General features: G+C 43.7%; 2 protein-coding genes across 7 annotated transcripts in view; one reads left to right on the top strand and one right to left on the bottom strand.

The window, feature by feature from the left end:
* The window catches only part of MCF2L2 (MCF.2 cell line derived transforming sequence-like 2), a 250,664-nt gene that overhangs the window by 157,721 nt on the left and 69,113 nt on the right, over positions 1-23,830 (top strand). The gene's annotated exons all lie outside the window — the stretch shown is intronic.
* Positions 475-21,021, bottom strand: B3GNT5 (UDP-GlcNAc:betaGal beta-1,3-N-acetylglucosaminyltransferase 5). Of its 4 annotated transcripts, XM_082692851.1 has the most exons (4): positions 20,936-21,021; positions 19,746-20,288; positions 15,242-15,348; positions 475-4,384 (listed from the first exon to the last, which is right to left on the bottom strand). In XM_082692851.1, exon 4 carries the CDS (start codon positions 4,061-4,063, stop codon positions 2,930-2,932), a length of 1,134 nt encoding a protein of 377 aa, XP_082548977.1. In that variant the 5' UTR covers positions 4,064-4,384; positions 15,242-15,348; positions 19,746-20,288; positions 20,936-21,021; the 3' UTR covers positions 475-2,929. The 4 variants fall into 4 exon arrangements, with proteins under 4 accessions (XP_082548977.1, XP_082548978.1, XP_082548980.1 ...); XM_082692852.1 differs by lacking the exon at positions 20,936-21,021 and having other exon boundaries at positions 15,235-15,348; positions 19,746-20,128; XM_082692854.1 differs by lacking the exons at positions 19,746-20,288; positions 20,936-21,021 and adding an exon at positions 18,912-19,307 and having other exon boundaries at positions 15,235-15,348.

Genomic DNA, 23,830 nt, shown 5'->3' with positions numbered 1-23,830 from the left:
GCAGGAATCGGGTAAAAAGCAGAGGAAAACATACTATGTACAAATATACAGAAGCAGCACTCGGACAGAAGGAGGCCTAAGAACGTTCCTGACTTTCAAAGACTCGAGTTAATATGAATCTACTTTCTGACACGTAATGATAGCAAATAAAAGGAGAATGTAACCCTTTCCAATGGTGTTTGATGGCCCCGTAGCTGCAGGTTTTCATCCCTTTCATGAACAATTGATCAGAAAAGACTTCCCCGAACTTAGACATTCCAGCATATGTCATTTAACAAACTAAAGAAGCATTTTAGGTGTTTCCATGAGAGAGGACAAGATAATCCTCTGTCCTGGGCACAGCAACAGGTCTGAACAGCAACAGGATTAAGACTGTGGACTACAGACCTCCCTGACATTAAACAGAACAAGTTGATTATATAAACAAATGGGGTTCACATACAGGAGTTTAAAAAGTTTGTGCAAATACACATCTGACAATTTTCAAGTTCTTTATTGGAAATCACAGATTTATTTTTAAAAACTCACTAATTATTTTGCCATACAAGAGCAAAATTCAAAATAATATAAATATTTAACATACTGGTATAAAATTAATAATATGGAAAAAGATGCAAACCAACCAAGAGGTAAAAAGTTTTTAGCATTAACACTGTGTACAACCATCGTCTAACTCAAGTGACCATCCACGCTGATAGTTCAGTATCCCTTTGTTGACGATTTTTGAGACAGCCCTGCATTAGAGCACCAAAAATATTTTTTTCTCCTTTTTTTAAAAGGCTGGAATCCTTTTATTTACAAATATTCTTCTCAGTACTTTAAATCAAACGAAGGAAGCATCTAGCAATTTCCTTCTTATTAAAAAAGGAAGTGCCTTCATATTTCCTTTAAATTTAAATCTGTTCCATTCTATTCTAAGCAAAAATAAGAAGATGAACACAGTTGAGGGGAGCTCTTTTGCAAATAAATAATTTTTTCACAAAAGTATTGCTGTAAACAAGATCATCTCAATGGCCAGAGAGATACTTATGTTTTCAACCAATGGAAAATTTAAACAGTTACAAGTATAGATACCCAGGGTATGTATGGCCAAAAGGCAAACAAATATTAAAGAATCAACTAATAAAAATTAATTGTAAACCAGCTTTGTCAAAATGTGATTTTGTTATCTATAGGTCTTAAAATTGGTCAGAAAACTGAAACTGTCAGGATCTAAAAACATTGAACCTACTCTGAAAGTCACTACCAAGCCCAGAATGGTTGACACCGTAGTTTGGACATTAGTTAAAAATCCTAAATTAATCTGAGCAATCAATGTAAACAAGCCTCAATTTTCAAAATAGAAAAAAAAATTAACAAAAAATTTCTGTAAACATTAAAAAGCTATCTGCAAAAAATTACAGTATGCATCGTCCTCCAATTGTTTGCCAATTCTTTCAGTTTTATGTTCTGCCTGTTTCAGACCTCATCTAATGAAATGAGACATCTTAGTTTTCCCTAACAGTCACCTCCGCAGAGACAGAGGTTTTACAATCAGTTCAGCGGACTGCTTTTGCTGAAGTCATCATTTTGGACGTCGTATTATCCCTGTGACAATAGATGTCACCTAGTTCTTTCTGTAGTGAGGGGAGGTTTTGCATCATGACCACATTTCTATCATGCCCTGTGAGATGAACGCAACTTACCCTTTCAGAGCTCAGCCACATCTCTTTGAATAGGAAGCTTTGCAAATATTTTAAACCTCATTCTGGTGACATTTCTATCACTTCGTTCTGCTTTCCACTGTGAGGTATTTCAAAATTGATGACACCTCTGATAATCATTTTGATGAAAGAACTTATTTTTTTTTAAGGTAGGATAGCTTTGATGTGATGCTGAATACTCTTGATTTTAGATTCTGACAAAGTACTGCGGTTTAGGAGATGTTGTTGGGGAGGGGTAGGCTAATTTTCGTCATCGTCACAATAATTTACACACTAAGAATTTTATTTTATAAATTACAGAAAAGGAGAAAAGAGGCATTTAATGTTCTTTCTTTTTGAAGTCCTCTCCATTATTATATTCCTCTCTGCAAACTACATTCAAAAAACTACCTTAAAGACAGGCTGATATTGAATATTTAAAAACCAGCTGAAAAATTCATTAAAATTGGCTGATTTGAATGAACAATGATTTCTCCCTAGATAAAGACCTTGTGAGCAATAAACTGCCCATGTTTTGTGTCATTTCTAATAATCAAAAAATTCACATGAAGTACCAGTTAGGCCAGAGCGAATGACAGCTCATATTTCACATTACACTTTGAAAAAAGATATAAATATATTTTAAATGATTCTAATACTATCTAGGTAAGTTAGCTACAGGGATGTGACAATGATTGATTTGGCTGTTTCTAAAGAAATTGTGTACATTTTTCTAAGTCCCCTCTGAAGAACAGGAACTTTCTTTTCAGGTTCAAGTACTTTCTCCTATGCCAATCCTCTGCTGCTCCCATCTCCCCCAGTCACGTGCTCTCCAGTGAAAACTAATTTGTAAATCTGGTCTGACTACATACTAATTTCTTTGAAATGTTGTACTTTACATTCACTTAGTATTTTCCAAAAGCACTTACTCTAACACCACGGCACCTTAACAACTTCTCTATGCCTCAAATATACATGTGGCATCGAGTGAGAACTTGAGTTTCCCTTTAGTTTTGTCTCCATAAACCTTTTTTAAATATAAATTCCTTGAAATGAATTTGGGCCATGAAGTAGATAAGTTACAGTGAATAGCTTCTAGAATCAAAGAAACATTTTGATAGACTAGGTTTTCAAAATATTTCTTCGTTTTTTCATACTCATTTTACTTAAGGTATCAACAAATACATAAAGTTTTTTCACCCAGGTTTGGCTCAGTGACAGTGAAAACATACAACATTCAAGTACCATTAGATAAAGGCGGCCCTACAAGGATATGTGTTAAGAGAGGTCAGTCTGCAGAGAAGAACTATCTTAATTATCCTGCAGTATATTTGACCAAAAAATCCTTTTGAAATTGTTTTGACTTTGGGGTCTGTGGCATCCCTCCAGAGGTCCTGAAGGTCTTGTACATGTCCATGAGATGTCATCATTTTATCATAGATGCAGGGATGATAAGGAGTTTTCCCTTCCCCGGAGAAAAACACATGGTGTTGTGGTACTATCCCCATTTTATTGGCACAGAGGCCCATGAACACATCATCTATGTAAAGACTAGAGTTAAGTGTCTGTGACGCCTCGTAGACTTTGGCGGCTACGTCGCCAGAGATCACGTAGGCAGCTCCAGCAGTATAGTCAGGGTAAGCCGGCCACTGGTACATTTCATAAGGGACATAGTATTTGCTGCGTTTGTCTCTCACAGGAGGAGCTCCGCGATGAACCCGACCAATCCAAAAGTCCTGAACACCAATTTTTTCTAAACTTTGAAGGTACTTGATAAGATTTGGCATATGAATAAATATGTCATCATCAGCTGTCATAAGGAATTTGGCATGAGGACAAAAGCTGTTTGCCCAACTGAACTGCAGAAGTAATTTAAGAGTAAGATTATAGAAAGAATCAGCAAAGTCTTGCTGGATTAGATCACTGTACACTTGATCTTCCCAGACCAGTTTTCTCTGCAGTTCTTCTCTCGTCAGTGGGTTAGCAGGTGTCCCTAAAGCAAACAGAGTTTTGATGTTGGCATTAAGTTGGGACTGAACGTACTTCTCATTGCCCCACGTTTTTCTAATTGCGTAACGTCGATTGTAGTTTTCAGGAGCAGTTTTTACAAACAGTAACAGGAGGATGTCTTGTGCCTGACATTTCTCCTCATGGTTAATCAGGTACTGGTAGCGAGTCGCCCCATCCGCACTATGCTTAAGAGACAGGCTATCATTCACAAAGTCATAGCTATTTATGAGGTATCTGTAAGAGTAGGACTTCATATGGCTCACAATGTGATTATCGATGGGTCCCCAAAAAAACATGAGGCTTAGTATAAAACAAGTGGCAAATAACTGAACGAACTGCCATTTTTTTACTCTTCTGCCACTCACAAACATTCTGACATCCGTGCAGCTCCGTTTTTACTTAGGCTTGGTTTTAAATGGGCGCTTGCTCCTTCGAGACCATAGAACTTGGTATCGTGTAGAACAGATGTCCATCTTAATACACGTCCATCATTAGAAAAGTAGGAGCTTCTCGTGTCACAAAATATTGTCTTTTCATACCATTTTTTCTGAGATTGAGAAAGAGTGGAACACGCAGAAGGAGGAGGACACCAGCCCATCAGAGTGTTTCCACACCGGCATCCTTCACTGAGTTAGGTGACAGGCCTCGTGTCACTAGTCCATGGGCTTCCTTCTGTGAGAGTAAAGTGCCACCTGTTAGAGTCAGGAAGAGAAAAGATGCCACGTGAATGGGTGAGAGTGACCAAAAAGGAAGAAAGGACTTTTCGTTCTTCAAAATGAAATGTAACGTGCCAGATGTGGACAGGAGGTGATAAGGCAGCTCGTGTTTAGCAGGGGCATACAGATGTTTCTTTCTTGGCGGGGGCAGAAGGAGGCTAAGGAAAGGGAAAGAACCATTCACTCCCTACTGTCTTCCCCTTCAGCATACGGAGGCCCTTTCCTCATCTTAACCTTAAAAAATAAAAAGCCTCCCAAATGGCTATAAGCCTATACACTTGAAGTTCACAATCTCACGTGGGTGTGTCCAGGAATATACTGATCTGCAGTGCAGCCAGGATGAAAGGAGCAGTGGGGACCCCTGGTTTTAGGGCACAACACCTTTCTTACAAGTTGAAGGTTTGTGGCAACCCTGCGTCAAGCAAGGGGTTGCCATTTTTCCAACAGCATTTGCTCTCCTCGTGTCTCTGTGTCCCGTTTCAGTGATTCTCATAGTATTTCAAATGTTTTCGTTATTATATTTGTAACGGTGATCTGTGATCAGGTGACTGTGACTCGGTAAAAGCCTGGATGATGGTTAGCATTTTTTAGCAATAAAGTATTTTTTAATTAAGGTATGTACATTTTTTTAGACATACTTCACAGATCACAGTATAGTGTGAACTTAACTTCTATATGTGCTGGGAGATCAAAAATTTCATTTGACTTGCTTTATCATGATATTTGCCTTATTGTGATTGGTCTGGAACCAAACCTGCTGTGTCTCCAAGATTATGCCTGTATATAGTTCAAGGCAAAATAGATGAATGATGAAAAGAAAGTTCATAACAGTTAAAATTCATTAAAGCTTGCCCCAGACAAGACAGGAATAAGAATAAGATTTTGTTTCAAAAAAATCAAGGTTTGTAAATCAGGGAGTCGAGATACATTTTCAAAAGCACAGCCCAAACTCTCTCAAACCAAAATAACTTTGTGAGCCCCACATCTATATAGTCCTCTTCCTCCTTTTTCATTTGGAAGCTCAACAGGCATCTCAAATTTAGTACATTCAAACCAGGAAGGCACAGGGTTATAGCCAAAGAGCACTGTCTTTGTAGTCTGGCAATGTGTACACCAGCGCTGGCTCTCCCGCTGCCCTGCGGCGTGCACCTAATCCAGGAATCTGAAAGACTGGGATGACCCCATTTAACTCAGTCCTTATGCAAGTTAAATGGGAATATTCACAGAAATATAGATAGAGGGAGGTAGACAGATAATTACCTTGCACACAGGGACAATCCAGTGCCATTTCTTACCCCTTCTATGGTCTTCTCCCCTAACACCCACTGTTGCCATTTTCTCTTTCTTTGTGTCTGACTACAGTTCATGCATCTGTGCCAGAAATCTGAAAGTTCTCCTCTTCCTCCATTCCATAGCCAGTTACTTAATCCTGTGAATTGCTTCTTCTAAATCTCTCTTCACCTCTTCCTGTTATCATCACCTCTCACCCAGACGAATGCAGCAGCCAGAACAATCCCAGACTGACCCATCCGCTACCCTAGAGTGACCTTTCTAGAACTCAGATCGAGGGGTGCCTGGATGGCTCAGTCATTAAGTGTCTGCCTTCAGCTCAGGTCATAATCCCAGGGTCCTGGGATGGAGCCCCTCATCAGGCTCCCTGCTTGGCGGGAAACCTGCTTCTCCCTCTCCCGCTCCCCCTGCTTGCGTGCCCTCTCTCACAGTCTCTTTGTCTCTCTGTCAAATAAATAAATAAAAATCTTTAAAAAATAATAAATAAAAATAAAACTCAGATCTAACCATGAGACTAATTGAGCTCCTTCACCCCCTTCAGATGCTCTCTCTAACAGTAGTCAGTACCAGAGTGCTGGCTGGAAGCTCAGCCATGCTTGCTAGTTCACACGTGGCAGCCTTTGTACCCACAGTCCTGTGGCCTGCTGAGCCCTGCTCTCTTTGCTAATAAGTAGTATACTATAATCTTCACTAAATTCTATAAGCATCCTTTTCTGGGAAGTCAGAATTGCAGACACCCTCCAGCACTACTACCAAATATGAGGCTTCCTGTATTACCACAGCACATTCTTGTACCCATCTTCCCAGACTGACTTTTTAAATTTAACTGTCTCTGCCAATTACACTGTGAACTCTGTGACTAGGGCACGATGTCGAAGACACCCTGCCCTCAGCATGCAGGTCAGTGTCTGACCTGGTAGGCATTCTCTGAATGTTGGTACAAAGAACCATGGTGGGGGTGGAGACATCCTTCACTCAAACAGCTGGTCACTTGGGAAGAACTGGGGTCAGGAGGCCCAGTCAGTCACATGTCCTTCCCTTTCTTTCATGACTAGGAGACAGCACCTCCTGTCCTCAAGTACTCTGTCCCCCATGGCTTATCTGAAGTAAGATACATCCTTTTGCCTGGAGAAGTACTCTCTCCCCTCAGGGTTAACATATCAGTCTCCTGAGCTTCAGACTGACGGGGGAAAAGACCACGCACGCAAGCTCCACTCAGTCCGGGCTGGCTGCATGGCTGAGCCTACATCACAAGCCCAGGAAAAAGGCTCTGCATTTGTGCTCAAAGATCTCAACCTCAAGTCCCCTGCCCTTCGGCCATGCTATAAAACCACTGCATACATTTAGAGCACCCTGCTCTGCTGGGCTAACTCTGGCTATGGGAATTCCTTCCCAGCTTCTGGCCCTTTACATATAGCTGTGTTACCTATCTGCCAAAGTTACTCCGTGTTGGGCTGATAACAGCAAAGACCAGGCATGCAAAAGTCCAAGGAGTATGGGAGATCAGAGCCAACCCCCATGGAGACTTTGTCCAGAGATAATCATCTTATCTCATAGGGTATAGATTTTAAAACTTGCTAGTGCCTCTGAGGAAGTCACAACCAGTATTTAAAAAAGGAAAAGGAAAAGAACAAAATAGAGAATAGCATAATGCACTGAAAGTAGTTTAAGTATCATTTTGTGAAACTTTCAGTTTTATATATATGTGGCTTCAGGTTGTAATGTAAAATGTATTTTTTGTGTGTGTGCTTTACCATCAAAAGAGCAAGGGATAGATCAGAATTAGTAATTTCCCCTCTTGGTTTGGCTGGTCTTGGTGGACTGAATCCTCTAGAGTAGAATGGAAAAGACAGTGGGAAACATCAATTTCTGATGGTGGCATCTGCCTAAACTTCGCCGAATCACTTTCATTCAGGAGGGAGGGGACATTTCCTCTTGGTCTTAATAGTGCTCACTTAGATAAGGGTCCCCCTGTGAGGTCCCTCCAATGAATGGGGCCTATTACTCCTTTGGTTGGTGTGTTCTGCTGCTAGCAGGCATTCTAGCAACCAGCCTAGAACATGTATGTATACCCCTGCTCCCCACCCCTGATACATGTGTATTTACCTTATTTCCCTATATTTCTTCATCTGTTCCCCACTGATCTCAAAGAACTGGACGTTTAATGTAAAGCAGCAGAGAATTCTTAAGGGCAGATTTTAAGATCCCCTAACTGTTTAAGAATTCTAAGAAAATTATCAATTGAGACTAATCTGCAGTTTCTATTCCAACAGACCCTGGGCAAGACACACAGAGTAACCTTTGGAAATGCAGGCAAAACCAGCTTCTCATTTCTGAGAAGCTGCACTCATAATGTTGCAATGTCAGCTCGCTTTGCACCTATTCCCAGTTGTTTACAAGTCTGAGCTTCTTGCTAGACAATCAACCCACAGGCCTGACTCCTCCAACACCCACATAAACACTTGACTCACAGAGGCCCTAGTATCTCTCCAATGAATGGGGCCTATTACTCCTTTGGTTGGTGTGTTCTGCTGCTAGCAGGCATTCTAGCAACCAGCCTAGAACATGTATGTATACCCCTGCTCCCCACCCCTGATACATGTGTATTTACCTTATTTCCCTATATTTCTTCATCTGTTCCCCACTGATCTCAAAGAGTCAAAACAGTTTCTAAAAAAACGACAAAGAACCTGTTGCAAAGCCAACAACCCACACTACTTAGGTTCAGAACAGCACATGCAATTCTAAAACAAGATTCCTCCCACCTCAGCAGCTTGAATTGTTTAGCTGTCATTTATACCAGTCATAACCAAAGCCCACTTATAGGACTGATCTGATGAGGGGACGATTAGGAAAGGTGACCTGCTCTTTGGCAGTACCCAGCTTCACTTTTATAACAAAAGAACTCCCAAACTCCTCCAAATCGAACATAGTCCCTAGGCAGCATTGCCCCACCAGAAGCAAAAGGCCCTTCCATGGTCTAAATTCACGAATCAGAACCAAACAGCGATGCCCGCCAGCCCTGGCTTTGCCGGTGGGCACCCCACACACTCATGGACTCCCTCTCCCTTCAGGCTTGTCGCAAACACAGCTCCAAAGGGAGGGGAGGCCACCACAGAGAAACCCACAGGCCTGCCGGAGCTGGAGAGAAAATGCTGGGCCTGCCGGGGAACAGAGGAGCCAGATAATGCCTGTGAGCTCAGGAACCAGCCCGCCAGAATGCTGTGCCTGCAGCTTCCTTTGTGTGCACAGTGCGTAGCGCAGGGACCGGCTGCAAGCCCCATGGCCACCCGCGCTGGGGGCCAGGTTCACTGTGCAACTCAGCCACCCTCCCTGCACTCTGAGTTCATGACTTCATCTGCAGACTGGGGGTGAACATCAATGTATTGTTATCTAGGGGATGGAAAAATTACAGATGACTTCAGAGTCTTGCTGGGAAGAGGAAACAAGAAAGACCATAGGAGAAAACAGGACAAAGAACTGCTCAGAGGTAAATACAGACAGTCCCCGACTTACAATTTTTGTATTTTATGATGGTGTGAAAGCACCATGCACTCAGTAGAAACCATACTTCAAATTGGGAATTTTGATCGTTTCCCAGGCCAGTGATATGCCATATGATAGTGTCTGGGCCGCAGCGGTGAGCTGCAGCTCCCAGTCAGCTAGGCAATCATGAGGGTAAACAAGCACTACACTTACAGCCATTCTCTTTCTCACTTTCACTACAGTACTCAATTACATGAGCTATTCAGCATTTTCGTATCTAATACACTTGGTGTTAGATGCTTTTGCCCCACTGTAGGCTAATATAAATGTTCAGAGCACATTTAAGTTAGGCTAGGCTAAGCGATGCTGTTTGGTAGTTTAGGTGTATAAATGCTTTTTTGACTTCCAGTATTTTCAACTTACAGTGGGTTTACTGGGATGTAACCCCATTCCTCCATTGAGCAAGACCTGTACACAAATATTTGGACTCTAACTTGGGTTTGCTTCTATTTGGACTAAAAAGAAGGAGAAGATTCTCTTGGTATTCTCTTTCCTAATAGAGAGGAGTAGCCAGAAGAATAAAGAATAGGAATATTAGAAAAGAAGGTGGCTGACCATACCCTAAATGCTCTTCAGTCTGGGAGCTGTGCCCCACAGTTACTCAAGAATATTTCTTCACAAGAGAACTCTTTAAACTCTTCCAGAAACAACTAGGGACTACAAGTTACCCTAGATGACCCCTGATTTTTTTTTTCTACTTCGTTCTTGCTGGTAACCCATTTCTATGTTGAGTCTACTTTAGTGGATCCTGAAATACTATACAAAGCCTGATGAAAATTTTGAAGTTTTAATCACGATAGTGAGGCCTATACTTTAAGTTCAAGTCAAACAACCTCAGTGTTCAACCTTTCAACAAATCCGACAAGTATGTGAGTATTTGCTAAAGAATCATTATGCCAGTTGGGCATGGTGGGAGTCATGCAGTAGTATTTCATAGTCTCCTCTCTGAAAGCATCTACAGTCTAGTTGAGACAAGACTCAGAATGCCCACTTGAAAAATCAGTTCCAAGGACAAAAAGCAGCAGATCACAGTAAATTGCAGATAGCGTCACAGCACTAATTTAGACAATACCAACTCTAGGCAAAAAAGACGAGTCCCTGGTAGTAGAGATCAGTGACAGCAGCATAGGAGGGCCTGAGGATGAACAGGATTTAGATGGTTACAGGAAAAGAAGCAATCTGTTTCAGGCAAGAAAGGGAAAAAAATAACATCACAAATATTTGAGATACAAGCAGGTATCTGAAAGCTGAGAGATCGGGGCCCGCTTATGGGGAACCTTGAAAATGAGGCAGAGGAGTCAGCATGTGCCGAGGGCAGCAAGAAGTCACAGACGTTTCAGTTTTTGTTTGAACGAAAACTGCCTTGTCAGTATGCATGCACTAAGCATCATATGGAAGGGACTACTCTGGTGGTGGCACTCGGGATGGATGCGGGATGCCTGGAGATGGGTCCCCCAGCTCCCTCGGGGCCTCACACTGAAGCAGAGGGAGGTGAGGAGGCCTGGTCTAGGGTGGTGGAAGTGAGGAGGGAAGTCAGGGGGTGAGGAAGACCCTTTGGAGGAAAACAAACCCAGCACTCCCTGCTGAGTGGCCTGGGATGGGGGGAGAGGAGGTGGGGGACATCTGGTTTCCAGCATTAGCCACACAGGAGGGCCAGCTGGTTTCCTGAGTTAGGAGTGAGGACAGCGTGTCCGGGTTTCGGCTGGTGCTGAGCGGAGGTGTGAGAGAGACAGCAGGTGGGGCAGTCCAGGGGGACAGGTGAGACTGGAGGAGGCAGCAGGACTGCAGCGGGGGCAGTGCTCTGAGCATAAGGAAGGTGGCTGCTAAGAGGACCAGAGAGGAGCAGAGGGGCCGCGAGGAAGGAAACTCAGGGGAAGAAGGAGCGGGAGGAGGAAGAAAAGGAAGCATCTGATTTTACTTTATGAGCACATAAATGCTGTGTGTATTTCACTTTACGCACCTGTGTGCATGTGTGTGTTTTACTTGATGTGCCCGTGCATGCATGCGTATATTTATGTGGCATCAATTTATCTGCGCAGGTTTGAGTTCAAGGACTAGGTCATATCGTTTGACAAACGAAAGAGAATACTGTACAAATTCTGTAAAACTTCAGATGGTTATTTCTTCTAAGAAGAAAATATTTCTTTCTTTCTTTCTTTTTTTTTTTAAACAGAGAAAGGCAGAGATAGCACAAGCAAGGGGAGGGTCAGAGGGACTCCCCCACTGAGCAGGGAGCCAGATGCAGGGCTCAGGGCTCCATCCCAGGACCTGGAGATCAAGACCTAAGCCAAAGGCAGATGCTTAACTATCTGAGCCACTCATGCACCCCTAAAAAGGAACTATTTTAACAAGGGCTAATTCATAGAAAGTTAAGATGAGGTAAAGAACAGTAGAGGGTGACAGTTGGAGGGCAGGAAAGATTAAGGCCCCTGATGGTGCTCTGAGCAGAAGGAGAGCCCTGGGGCAAAGAGTGGGGTCTGTGCTGGGAGTCAGGAGGGGAGAGATGGGGGTGGGTGGAGCAGGGGAGGCAACTTCCAGGAGGAGCAACACTGAATCTGAGGCCTGAAGGCTGGAGGAACAGAACTAGAGAAAGCCCATGGGTTTGAATTCAAAATGTATGTTTTTGCTTCCAACCATCTGTTTTTGACCATTGTTTCTGGCCATTGTTGTCATAGATCACCAACATCTATTCTTAGAGAAACTGTATTTCCAAGTCTTACTTAGTAGACCTGCGACACTCAAGTCTAAGGAGCCCTTATGTTATGAAGGGTATACCATTTTTTCACATACCCTCCCACACACTCAACTTATTGGCAAGAAAGTCATTTAGGTGGCTTCACCTACATTTCCTTTGAACTGCATTTCCTTTGAAATTTCAAATTCCAGTGCACTCTCTCTGTTCTGATCGCTCTTCAACCACAGCCTCTTAAATAATCCCCCAGAATCCTCTGCCCACCCCTTACCTACTCCCTAACACTCCCAACCCATCCGACAATCGCCTGACCTTCCTACTTCCCCAGCTGCCTGTCTCAGATGCAGAATCGTCTGGCATCTTTGCCCTCCTCTCCTTGGTTCCTGCTCTTCCACCCCAACAACATCAGATGTCGGGTCCTTCCCTGCCTTCAGGCTGCAGGAGAGGCATAACCCCCTGGGCAGACTGTGTTACTACAGATGGTGATATCGAGCTGTGGGCAGAGGGCTCAATTATGTATGAGGAGCCTTCACTTGTCCTGGACCTTCTCTCTTTCTCCAGTCCCCTCATCAGCCATGCTCAATCTCCTCCCTCTGTCTGTACCCCTCACTCTTAGTTGTGGCTTCCGCTCCTGCCCACAGAAAAAGGGGAAGACATCACATGTATTGTCCCTTCTCATCCCCATGTGGGCCCCCTCTTCCCGGATCCCCAGGCTCGCCAACCCTTTCCATCCCCTCAGCAGAGCACACTTTCAGGGAGAGGCAGGGGAGGCACTCATTTAGGGCACAAAACTTAAAGGTCATAAAAGTATAATTATAAACTAAGGATGCTCCTTCAGTACATCAGTTTAAAAAAAAAAAAAAAAGCCAGAGTACTTCATATTTAAAGTTGTATTACTTATAGTCCCATATGAGACAGTTTTGGTTCCTGCTCTTCATTCCAAGCATTATTTTCCTGGCTTGTTCTAATCCTCTATTCCCCCTAAAGAGAGCTAGGACCAATCCTCAAGAGCCCAGCTGCCATGTTAAAGGAAATCAGGTTTAGCCCTAAATTTATGGTAAATGCAGTAATTTGTTCTCCTACATTTTTCTTAGTTAAATTCATTATAGTCATTGGTGATAAGTAACACAGCTGGGTACGGTTTAGTACAAACTGCCTATTCCGTTTGCTCAAAACGGAAGGTAACAACCCCAAATTTGAATTTACCACTCACATCTTAAGTGTGAAAAATTAAATATTCCCTCAGTTGGTATTTATTTTTTATCCATATTTGAGTGTTTCCAATATAAAGCCTATAAAAAAGGGAAAATTCTACCCAGTTGGGGTCTTTAGGTGTTTTTGTGGCTGTGACTTTAGCTATAAAAATTTAGCTGAAGCCATTGGCAGAGATCAGAAACCATCTAGAGTTGTTATCTATCCAGAAATGATACAGAGTTAGTTCTGGATTCAGTGTTACCGAAAGACTCTAAATTACAACTTGTAGCAAGCATGGATGTGGGACAGAGGGAAAAATTAGTTATAAAACCCACAGTGTGAATCTAGTAACAAGTTCCCCATCTATATAAACTAAATTATATGTTTCTTTATAAGTTAAACGCGGGTGTAGATTTGTTTGCCGGTTATAGGAAAAAAAAAAAAAAGACAAGGAAATACCAAATGAGCAAACAAGTAAAGGCAGGCGCTAAGTAAAGACAAGCACTAAGGAAACTGGTGGTGAGGGACTATAGAGTATTATTATATTTCAGAGGAGTTACATTAAAAGTGACTGAAAATTCCCGGTAACAGAATTTGAAACAAACAAAAAAGCAGAAATACAAAATAGGTCTCAGGGAGGTCAAACACTTGCTTCTCTAAGCTTGGCCTTCTGTACTGATTCCTGAGGCATAGTTGTTTGTGTGGACAGGACACTTGCTCTTTTAAATACAATTCTTGTCAGTTTTGTTCTTGCCTAGTTAAGAAACAAATATCTCCTTTTGCCCACTCGAGCAACAGTTGCTAGCCTAAGAGTGTTTACAGTGCTCTGGGCTCTGTTCTGAGTGCTTTAAGTTCTATAGAGACTCTTTAAGCCTCACAGCAACCTATGAGGGAGAAAGCCCTCCCTGTGTTGCAGGAGAAACTGAGGCACCGCACCCAGACATGGGGCTGACCACGTAACCTCCAGAATTCCAGAATCTGTGGAAGCTCAGAAGCAGCTGATGGGTTAATTCCAGAATCTGTGGAAGCTCAGAAGCAGCTGATGGGTTCCAGGAGGTCCCGTCCTTGAGCTCTGCACCTGCCTTCCTCCCTGGCACTGGCCAGCTGCTTTTCCTACAGCGTCCATCAGGATGGGAGGACAGGGACGTGAGAGGCGCATGGCCAAGAGAAGCACCCACCAAGGCAAAGAATCTGCTTCCCTGAAGTCTGGAGTCATTTACATTTTACTATCACCTGCCTTTTGTCAGAGCTTGTTCTCACTCTCTTTGTAACCCACCCTTTCTTTAACCTTCTGTCTCAGTTTTCCCTCCTCCTTTTTCTTGGTCCCAGTAGCATAGGAGAATAGGCAAAAGCGACTGTGAGTTTGTGTCTTTTGGGTGCAGAAAATCTTCCCTCCACAAAGAAGACTGGGGGATTTAAGGGCAGAAGGGGGTCAAGAAGTGAGGAGGGAAGGAGAGGAGAGTAAAAAGTACAGGACTCAGAGAGTCCAACTATTTGATGAATAAGTATTGGATGAAATGAAAGGCACATCTGAGGTAATATTATGATATGAAAAACAGTGATTTAACAATAGGGTAACGGGGCACCTGGGTGGCTCTGTGAGTTAAGCGTGTGACTCTTGATTTTGGCTTAGGTCATGATCTCAGGGTCATGAGACGGAGCCCTGCAGTGGACTTCCATGCTCAGCATGGAGTTTGCTTGAGATTCTTCCTCTCCCTTTGTTCCTCCCCCACGCCCACTGCTTGCTGTACACATGCTCCCTCTCTAAATAAAAATAAATAAAATCTTAAAAAAAAAATAGGGTGACATCATAATCTGGTATAAACCTATTATATGAGCTAGACATACAGGCTTCTTGTCCAATGGCAGTTCATATGTCCTATTCTATTGTATTTGGAAATAACATTTGACTGAGAGTTTACAGAATACAAAAAATGATGGTGTAAAATACAAGATGTATATTTAACATTCCAGTCTCAATCAACATTTCTTATAATAGATTAGTAACATTTATTTAAATATCTACCTGTTGCAGGCATTAGGTGGAATAGCCCCAAAAGTAGGTAATGCCTACATTTAATTAATTCAACAAATATGAATTTACCACATACTGTGTAGTAGGCCACAGGCAGGATGCAGGGAAGGCTTCCGAGATGTTTCCAGTGTGGAACCTCCTAGTGGAGTAAGCAGGTGTTCTGGTGCAATGTGGAATCCAGACCTGATTGAGGCACATGGGTAGAAAAACCAAAAGAGTTTTAGAACATGAACAAAGGTAGACATATTCTGTTGCTTCCATTTACTGGTGACATGAGTTTGACTTCACTCTAAACAATGTGCCACAGTCTTTTCTGAGGATCATTTGAGACCATTTATTTGACAAAGTGTCGTCTAAATCAGGTGTTCAAATCTATGCTAATTTCCTCTCTCTAGAAATTGTTCATACATTTGTACCATGTCAATACCATTAGTCAGTAGCTAATGTTCTTTAGGGGTTAATCACCTTTCAAAATGATAAGCTATACACTAATATTGTTCTCAAAAAATATTTATTAGATACAAGTTTTTAGAAATACTGATCTGATTGCTAAGGGGCACTTAACACATCCCAAGTACTGGTGAGACTGAGAACAGTAGTATCATTACTAATTGGCTGAACATGCCTTTCCATCATCATTGATAGGAAAGAACAATATGGCTCCCACAAGCACTTGAAAAGAAAAAAAAGAATTTCTACAAAGATGACACAGCCAAAAAATTATAAGGCCCTGTAAATTATGGAGGAAACCCAAGCTGAGTCAGCTTTTTAACTTGCTCTGCCTAGAGCACTATCAAAAAGTTGCAGAAAAAATTGTAGGAAAAGGAATAAAGAGATAAAATATGAAATTTTAGGTGGATCTAAGCTGTGTGATAATATTTCGAACTTGGACTTTTAGGGGCTTATTGCCTACAGACATGGTAGAACATTCCTTTCTGTAGAAAACTGTCTTCCAGCATCAAAGCCTTTACTACAGAATATAAACAAAGTTTAAAAAATAAGTTATAGATAAAAGCCAGTCTCTAAACTTTCAGCATTGAAAAATAAAAAATCACTTTTTTAAATTCTGAGTTTACATTTCACCTCATCAAGCTTCTTACCTTTCAGTATGAAGATTCTTATACTTCATATATATATATATGTTCAACTCTTTTTAAATTATTATTATTTTAAAGCAAGATAAATTCGATACCTGAAAGGTTTACATTAGACACTTCGTATGACCCTTCTGTCTCCTGCTCCTTCTCTCCGTATATATATATATATATATATATATACACTTCATATCTTTCAGTATATATGTATATATATACTTCATACCTTTCAGTATGAAGATTCTTATACTATATATATATATATATATATATATATATATATATATATGCATAATACAAGAAAAATATCCTGGGGGGTGCCTGAGTGGCTCAGTGGTTTAAGCCTCTGCCTTCAGCTGGGTTCATGGTCTCAAGGTCCTGGGATAGAGCCCTATATCGGGCTCTCTGCTCAGCAAGGAGCCTGCTTCCCCCTCTCAACACTTGTCTACTTTTTGTGATCTCTGTCAAATAAATAAACTCTTAAAAAAAGAAAAAGAAAAATATCCTGGATTTGCATCGTTCTGGCTTAATCTTTGCTCGCAAATGGAAGAGCTCTTATAATAATTTGTTGTGCCTTAATTTCTGGAACATAAACACAATATATGCAGCTCCTAACAAGATTATTCTAACAATGGAATAAAATAATGGCTATGGAAATATTCCAAAAAAAGTTTAATGTGCTATAAAATGCAAAGCTTAGGGCAATTCAGTTGAGCATGTACAAAATTCCAAAAAGATAGGATACATGTTACTTCAAAAAGAGACCACTTCCTTCTGAATTTCTCCCAGTTTCTTTCTTATAACATCCTAATATTCTGTTTTGTAGATTATGGGGCAGTTGGTCCTGAGAAAGAACTCTACCTACAATTTGAAAGTCACCAAGTGCAATGATTCCAGCCAAAGTGACCCATTTTAAAAGATGACCCATTTCAAAACCCAAGAGTTATTATTCAAGCTGTTCTATATTTAAGAATTAGAAAGTTATTTCACTTTCCTACAATCTTTTTATTTGAATCAATCTTTTATAAAAGGGGAAATTGATCTCCATTTTAAGGAAATATAATGTGACGTTTTTACTTGCTAGAGCCTGCAGTTTATTTTGAAAATTATTCTCTACATTCTGAGGTTTTGGGGACTTTTTTGTTTGGGCAAGTCATTTGTGTGTAATAGCACCAATGCCTCATAACCACCCTTCATTTCTCACTTCCTCAGAAACAGCTTCTTTGAGCTTTAGCCTGAACTCTCCCTGTCATAACTCCCATCCCCATCAGAAGGTGTTGGGGGTGAGCCCCAGGGGAAATGAGGTGAGTTGGAGGGAGTCAGCCTCAGCTTTAGCCTCCCAGTGCTCAATAAATGGAGGGGGCTTGTAGGAGAAGGGGAAGGACGGAGAGAAGGAGCAGGAGACAGAAGGGTCATACGAAGTGTCTAATGTAAACCTTTCAGGTATCGAATTTATCTTGCTTTAAAATAATAATTTAAAAAGAGTTGAACAAATAAAGCAGTCCTCCCTCCCATGTGACAAGATACAAAATCTATCATTAAGTTTCTTTTGAGAAACTTAATTTCTCAACTTAATTTTTCAGCTGCTAATCACCAATTTCCTTTTCAGAAAGTTCAAGAGGGGCTCTTTTCTGCGCTACCACTGAACACAACTATCTTTGAGCATCCTTTTCTGGGTCAATTTCAGTTTCTCACGTCCCTCTCCCTTCCCCCATAGGGACCAGGCAAAGTTCCCAAAATAAAGACACAGAGGAACAAGTCCAATTCTAACTGATGTACTTTCATCAGAGAATTACCCTAAATAAGAGCTACAAGCCACCAGCAGACACTGTGCAGTTACAACATCGGTGTCCCTTTAACATGACCCATAACCTATGAAAGCCAACACTGGATAAGACAAAATATAGGCTGTGTGGTTAGAATCAGATGCAAAGTTACTACTTTGACATATATTGTATTTGGGTAAGCAACCGGCTGTAACTTCAGGTTACAAAATAAAATTCGGCTGTTAAAATAGAGTGGCCAAGACCTACCAGTAACAAGAGGTCTCCTTTCCCAGTTTTCTCTGCCTGCCCACTTCCTTGTCTGCATTTTCCTAGTCGGTAACTCGCCGAAAGTTTCCCCAATCTGGCGGCTTCCTAATTTCCAGCCCGACACAGGCTTTCTACCCGAATTCACCCCTGCAGCGCAGGGATGGTAGCCCGATTGGGGATCCCATCCGGAATCCGGGAACCACAGGACGCGGTGTACACCCGCGGGCTCCCGCGCTCCGGCCCGCTTCGGTATCCCCGCGCTGCGTCTCGGTATCCGCCTCGCCGAAGCTCCCCGGGGGACGAGGAACCCGCTGGGTCCCAAAAAACTTAACCCCAACTGGAGTTCCGGGGCCCCAACCTACCTGCCGCACTCGGGCGGCACTCGGCCCGGGGTGTCGGCTGCCGGGCGCCCGCGCCCGCCAGCCAGAGCGAACAAAGACGCTCCGGAGAGGGAATGCGCCCTCCCCTTCCCCGCCGCGCTGGCGGGCGGCGGGCAACCCTGCCCCGTGGCGGTTAGGGCCTCCCGAGTCTGGGCCACTCGCGGTCCCGGCCAGAGCAGAGGGCCGAGGCCCGGGTGTCTGCTCCAGCCGTGCGCCCTGGCCCCGGAGCGCATTCCAACCTTAAGTCCTGCAGCCACCCATGCGAGCAGGCGTGCCTTCACCAAGTCCTCTCGGCTCCCTTCTCCTTTCTTCCTCTGTCCGCCCTTCGGAGACCTCTCCCGGTCCAAAGAAAGCTAATGGAGAGTCCGAGTCTCCCTTGCCGTAGCCCGAGAGCTGCTCCGCTGAGGAGGCGCGGTGCAGTGGGGCCGCCGCTCCGGCCAGGGGCGGGGCAGAGGCTGGGCGGCCGGGAGCCCTCTCTGCGGACCACGGGAGTCGGTCTCCCGTCCCCGGCACAAAGAACCAGCCATCCGCGGAGCTGAGGCTTGTCCCCTCCAAGCGTGTCAGAACTCCCCCCATTTAGTGATCTGGAAGGGAAGACAACATTTCCATCCACGAGGGCCTTCGGCCCCTGTTAGGGTGCGGTGGGCTGCAGAGCATTTTTTCTTTTTAATCGTTACGATTGATCGCACATATGAATTGCATATGAAACTGGTCTCCAGACACTTTTCATTAGGAAGTAGAATTTGTTAGACTAAAGATCCTTTCGTTCAGAACACACAACAGTTATGCATAGACGGTGAGTAAGTTTTGACCGAGCTGCAGTTTTCTGATCATCTGATTTTCATTCTTAGAGCCAAGAGTTCTAAGGGCAGGCTAGTCTTTTAAAAGATCTCTTGTCACGCCACTTATGCCTTGAGCTTCTGAGGCCTAACTCACAGCAGAAGAAAACCCTAATTTACATTAAACTAAGCTTCCCTACAGAGGTTCTTTTTAAAAATACAATTGGGGAGGGATCACCCCTCCCCCCTTCCAAGCCTAGTCCAAATTAGAAGACAGCTTAAAGCAAAACTCACCAAGTCCAAGCCCAGCTCTTTAAATTCCTAAGTCAGAGGTCGGCTATCTTCCGGGCGTCGGGGCGAAGTCGGTGGTCTCAAGAACAAAACTTGCCCGCTTTAAATATTGGGCCAGGACTGGGCAGTCAGCGCTGAACTCGGCTACCTTTCCCGGGCGGGGGCGGGCTGGAGCCGGCGATTGGGGAGGACCCAATCAGGGGCTCCCGGCGGAGAGTGGGGGTGCGGCACCCGGGAGCCTGCCCTGCGGCACGACCAGTGCACGTTTCCTGCACCTTTTGGTGTTCACTGCCAAAGTCGAACGTGGCCCACGCCTCCGCCGCCAACTCGGCCTGTTGCTGAAGGTGATGGGTCCCGCCCCGCCAGTTCTTGTTGGTATTTGACTCCAGGAAGTACCCACCCTACCGCGTCTTCAGTTAATTGAGATCGTTAACTTTGATGATCCACTGTGAGCCAGAATCCGCAAGAAGGGCCCCTTTGAGTTGTTTTCCCTTTTTCAAAATACTTCATGCACGTAACTGGACAAAATCAGGAGAATGTAAATTTCTGATAAGGAAAGAGATTGTAAAAAAATGCTTTATGGATTTGGTTTCTTGTCCCCCAAGTGTTCTAGCCTTCTCCTAATAGAACAAACATTATCATTTAACAAGTAATATTTTGAATGATTTTGTAATTGTACATATTTCAGAACATGACAGAAAGCAAAATTAACCTAAATACTTCAGTAAAATTAAAAAAAAAAAACTTTGGGTTTCTTGTCATTAAGGCAGTAAGACAGGTAATAGGTTAAAAGTAGATTACTGAATCAGAGTTTGAAGCTGTAAACACAACATTGTATTTGTTATTTCAAACTCGATTTTTAGGAAGTTTTGTAATAGCTCTCTTTAAGTACTTCACCATACTTTCAACCATGCAATTCTTTTCATATGTTACCTATAGAGCACAGTCAGCATTGCTAAGAGATCATAGTGCCATATGCATATCAGACCATATACAGAAATATTAACATAATGTGATTTGTAAGGGAGTCACTGACAGTGACCCATACGTAAGCTGATACACTGTTCATACAGCGCATCACCTCCCTTCTTTATCTGTATGAAATAAAACACTTGATCAAGGTTACACATACAGTACCTCCCCCCCCAGCTGTCATATGTGTATGTTCTATTTATGTGCAAATGTTCAATTACCATTATATTCCCTTCAGGTCATTTGGAACCAGATCCACATACACAGATGTCAGCACCTGTGTTCCACCTGCGAGAACACATAGGACTGTACCTGCAAGAAATATAAACCGACCCAAATATTGAAAAACATATAAAAGTAAAACATGAAATCATTCATGTACATCATTCTATTTACACATAGACACGGCAGACAGAGAAATGATTTCAAAAGTGAGTCAGGAGGTTGGTAAGAGGATGTAGGGGGAGGGGAGAGGATGTAGATGGGAGAAGGGACCCAGCAGAGTGAACCAGAATGCCTGCTCTGGTTTCACACTCCACCCACCCACCCACACACACCATGCAGGGAAGGGGGCAGCAGCCTGGCAGGCCATTTGCCCATCTGGGAGCATTTCCTTTCTGCAGGCTGTTTCCCTATCCCACCCCACAGGGAGAGGAAGAGGATGATAGACTTGATGGTATAGAACAGAGTACTCATGTTTCTTTTATTGGGAGAGAATATATGAACATCCTAAAACTAGTTGGAAATTAAATTAGGTGATACCAATGATGCTGATTTGACAGCACAGAGAAGGACCCTGTCACCGTCCTCGGTGTCCACAGTAGCTGCTTATGAACAGAGACCACTACAATTAGATTTATAAATGACTTTAAATCTCTCTCTCTCTCAGAAATGTGCTTCACAGAACACTAGAGAGCTATGGAAAGTACTGGAAAAAGTACTGTACCATCAAAATGGTAAACTTGAAAAATGAGAAGAATTACAATCGGCATTTTAGATTTGAGAAGGGACAAGACAAGGCCGAGATAGAGCAGAGGCGAAGCGGATGTAGGAGAGAGGGCCAGAGGGGAGGGCATCAGGACATTATCATGAGTTACGGGCAGAGAAGAATTTCACCTGCCTCCAAAAGAACCTGGCAGTGGTAGAAACAAAGGAGACCTGAAGAAGAGAGGAATGTTGACTGAAATCATGAAAGCAGCAATGGATTTGATAACTGACTGGCTTAATGGCTAACACAGCTGAAGCATACCGACATGGTGCCAGGCTTGACTCATTTAACTTCAATTTGTGCCTTCTGGACTCTCTTAAGAAATTCCCTCACAGACCTTGTACAGATACTGTTCTGTTAATTCAGACACCCCACAGGCCACGGGTTCCCAAACCAGTCAGGTTCCTGTGAGTCTTGGGCTGCTAGAGAGATGGGGTGGTGTCCTGACCTCACTCCCTGCCAACCGGGGATCTGGGCAAGGGACCTGACTTCTGCACACCTCACGGTAATTCCTGCCCACATGGGACCGATGAAGACTGAATATAAAAACCATCACATATGTGGATTACTGAGTGTGGGTAGGGCCCACTGCATGCGCTGCGTGGATGGCCGTTGTCCTCGTGCCCAGCCCAGGCTGCAGAAAGCCCCTCTCATGTGAGGAGCCACCAGAGGGGGTCTTCATGCTGCCTCTGTCCACAATCTAAAAGGATTTGCTTGTTTCTCTCCGCATCTTTGAACTTAGTTTCCGTTACTAGAGCGTCACCCACGAAAATAATGCAGCCCCTCCTTGGCTGCCCCCTCCTCCCTCCCCACCTGCCAGCCCCTCCCACCCCATACATATCCTTCTGGGCTTCTTTGCTGTCTACACTTGCTCCTTGGTGATCTCATCCATCGCCATTCGTGCCGAATTTCTATTTCTAGTCTAGATTCCGGCTCCAAACTCCAGTGTCTCCACTCAAATGTGCCACATCAGTCTTAAGCCAAGCTCGTGTGAAGTGGACTGTTCAAATGCATGCTAGTGAGCCCATGAAGGGATGGGACTCAAAGGCCCCAAAGGCCAGAATCCTCCTCCTTCTCACCAGTGGACCCAGCACAACAAGCGACATGTCGGTAACAGTCTGTGGCCTTTTGTCACTGTGAAATTGTCTGCGGATCTGTGTTCCCTGTTCTTGAATGTCCTGAGACCTCTCAAGGGCGGACGCCCCATCCCACACACCTCCAGTTCCCTTAAAGAACCTCCTGCCATGCCTGTACAGAGTAAGTGCGGATTAACTGCCAGTCAAGTTGAATTTTCATTCATCAGATGTTCAAATTTCCATTCCAAGAAGCTTTGCCCCCAGAACAAAGGTCCCTGTGTACTTCTCTCCCAAAGCCATCAAGGTCCTAAATCAGGCACTGAAGGCACACCAGCCCCTTTCTTACAGCTCTTGCCTCTGCTTCTGTGGTTTGGCACCTTCGGCACCCTACCTCAATTCCAGGACCTCAGTCCTTGGGTGAAACCATTGTCAGTCTGCCCAGAACAGGAAACTGAAGGGGACTGAGGGCACACAGAGGCCCTCACCCGCAGGCCATTCTCAGAACCCACCTTGTTCCTTTCTCTTCTCATCTGCCCTGGGGAGCCCCCCCCCCACAATGGTCAGCTCCTTCCACATCAACATACAAGGCTTCTCTGATGTGTTCACCTTACCCTCATTGGGGGCCCCACAGGGGTGGGAGCAGTCTTGGAGCTAGGCCTTGTTTTGTAGGATCCTCCTTGGCCCATCAGAGTTGATGGGAGGAGCACCACTGGGGAGGTGGTGAGTGGAAGGGAGGCTGGCGTGGGTTTCCCCTCCATGCTGCCAGTGCTCAGGCAGCCACAGGGACAGTGAACTTGTTACCACTCCCCTACGAGGGCTCGCTCAACATTTCTTCTCCCCTCTCCACCTGCAGATCTGGCATAGGCTTTACCAGCACACCGGGCCTGTGGGGTTCTGTGCAAGGCCAAGGGCTGCCTCTCACTCCACCTACTACTCAGGACAGCATATCTGAATGGAGTGAATGAGTGACATTTGTTTAGGGACAATCTGGAGTATTGTCTGGTAATTGCCCCAGCCTTGCAGAGCTCTCCAAACTGAGTAGAATGACTGGG

The sequence above is a fragment of the Mustela nivalis genome, assembly GCF_964662115.1.
Source record: "Mustela nivalis genome assembly, chromosome: 1".
Classification (NCBI taxonomy): Eukaryota; Metazoa; Chordata; class Mammalia; order Carnivora; family Mustelidae; genus Mustela; species Mustela nivalis.
This window is presented reverse-complemented; position numbering and strand designations above follow the sequence as displayed.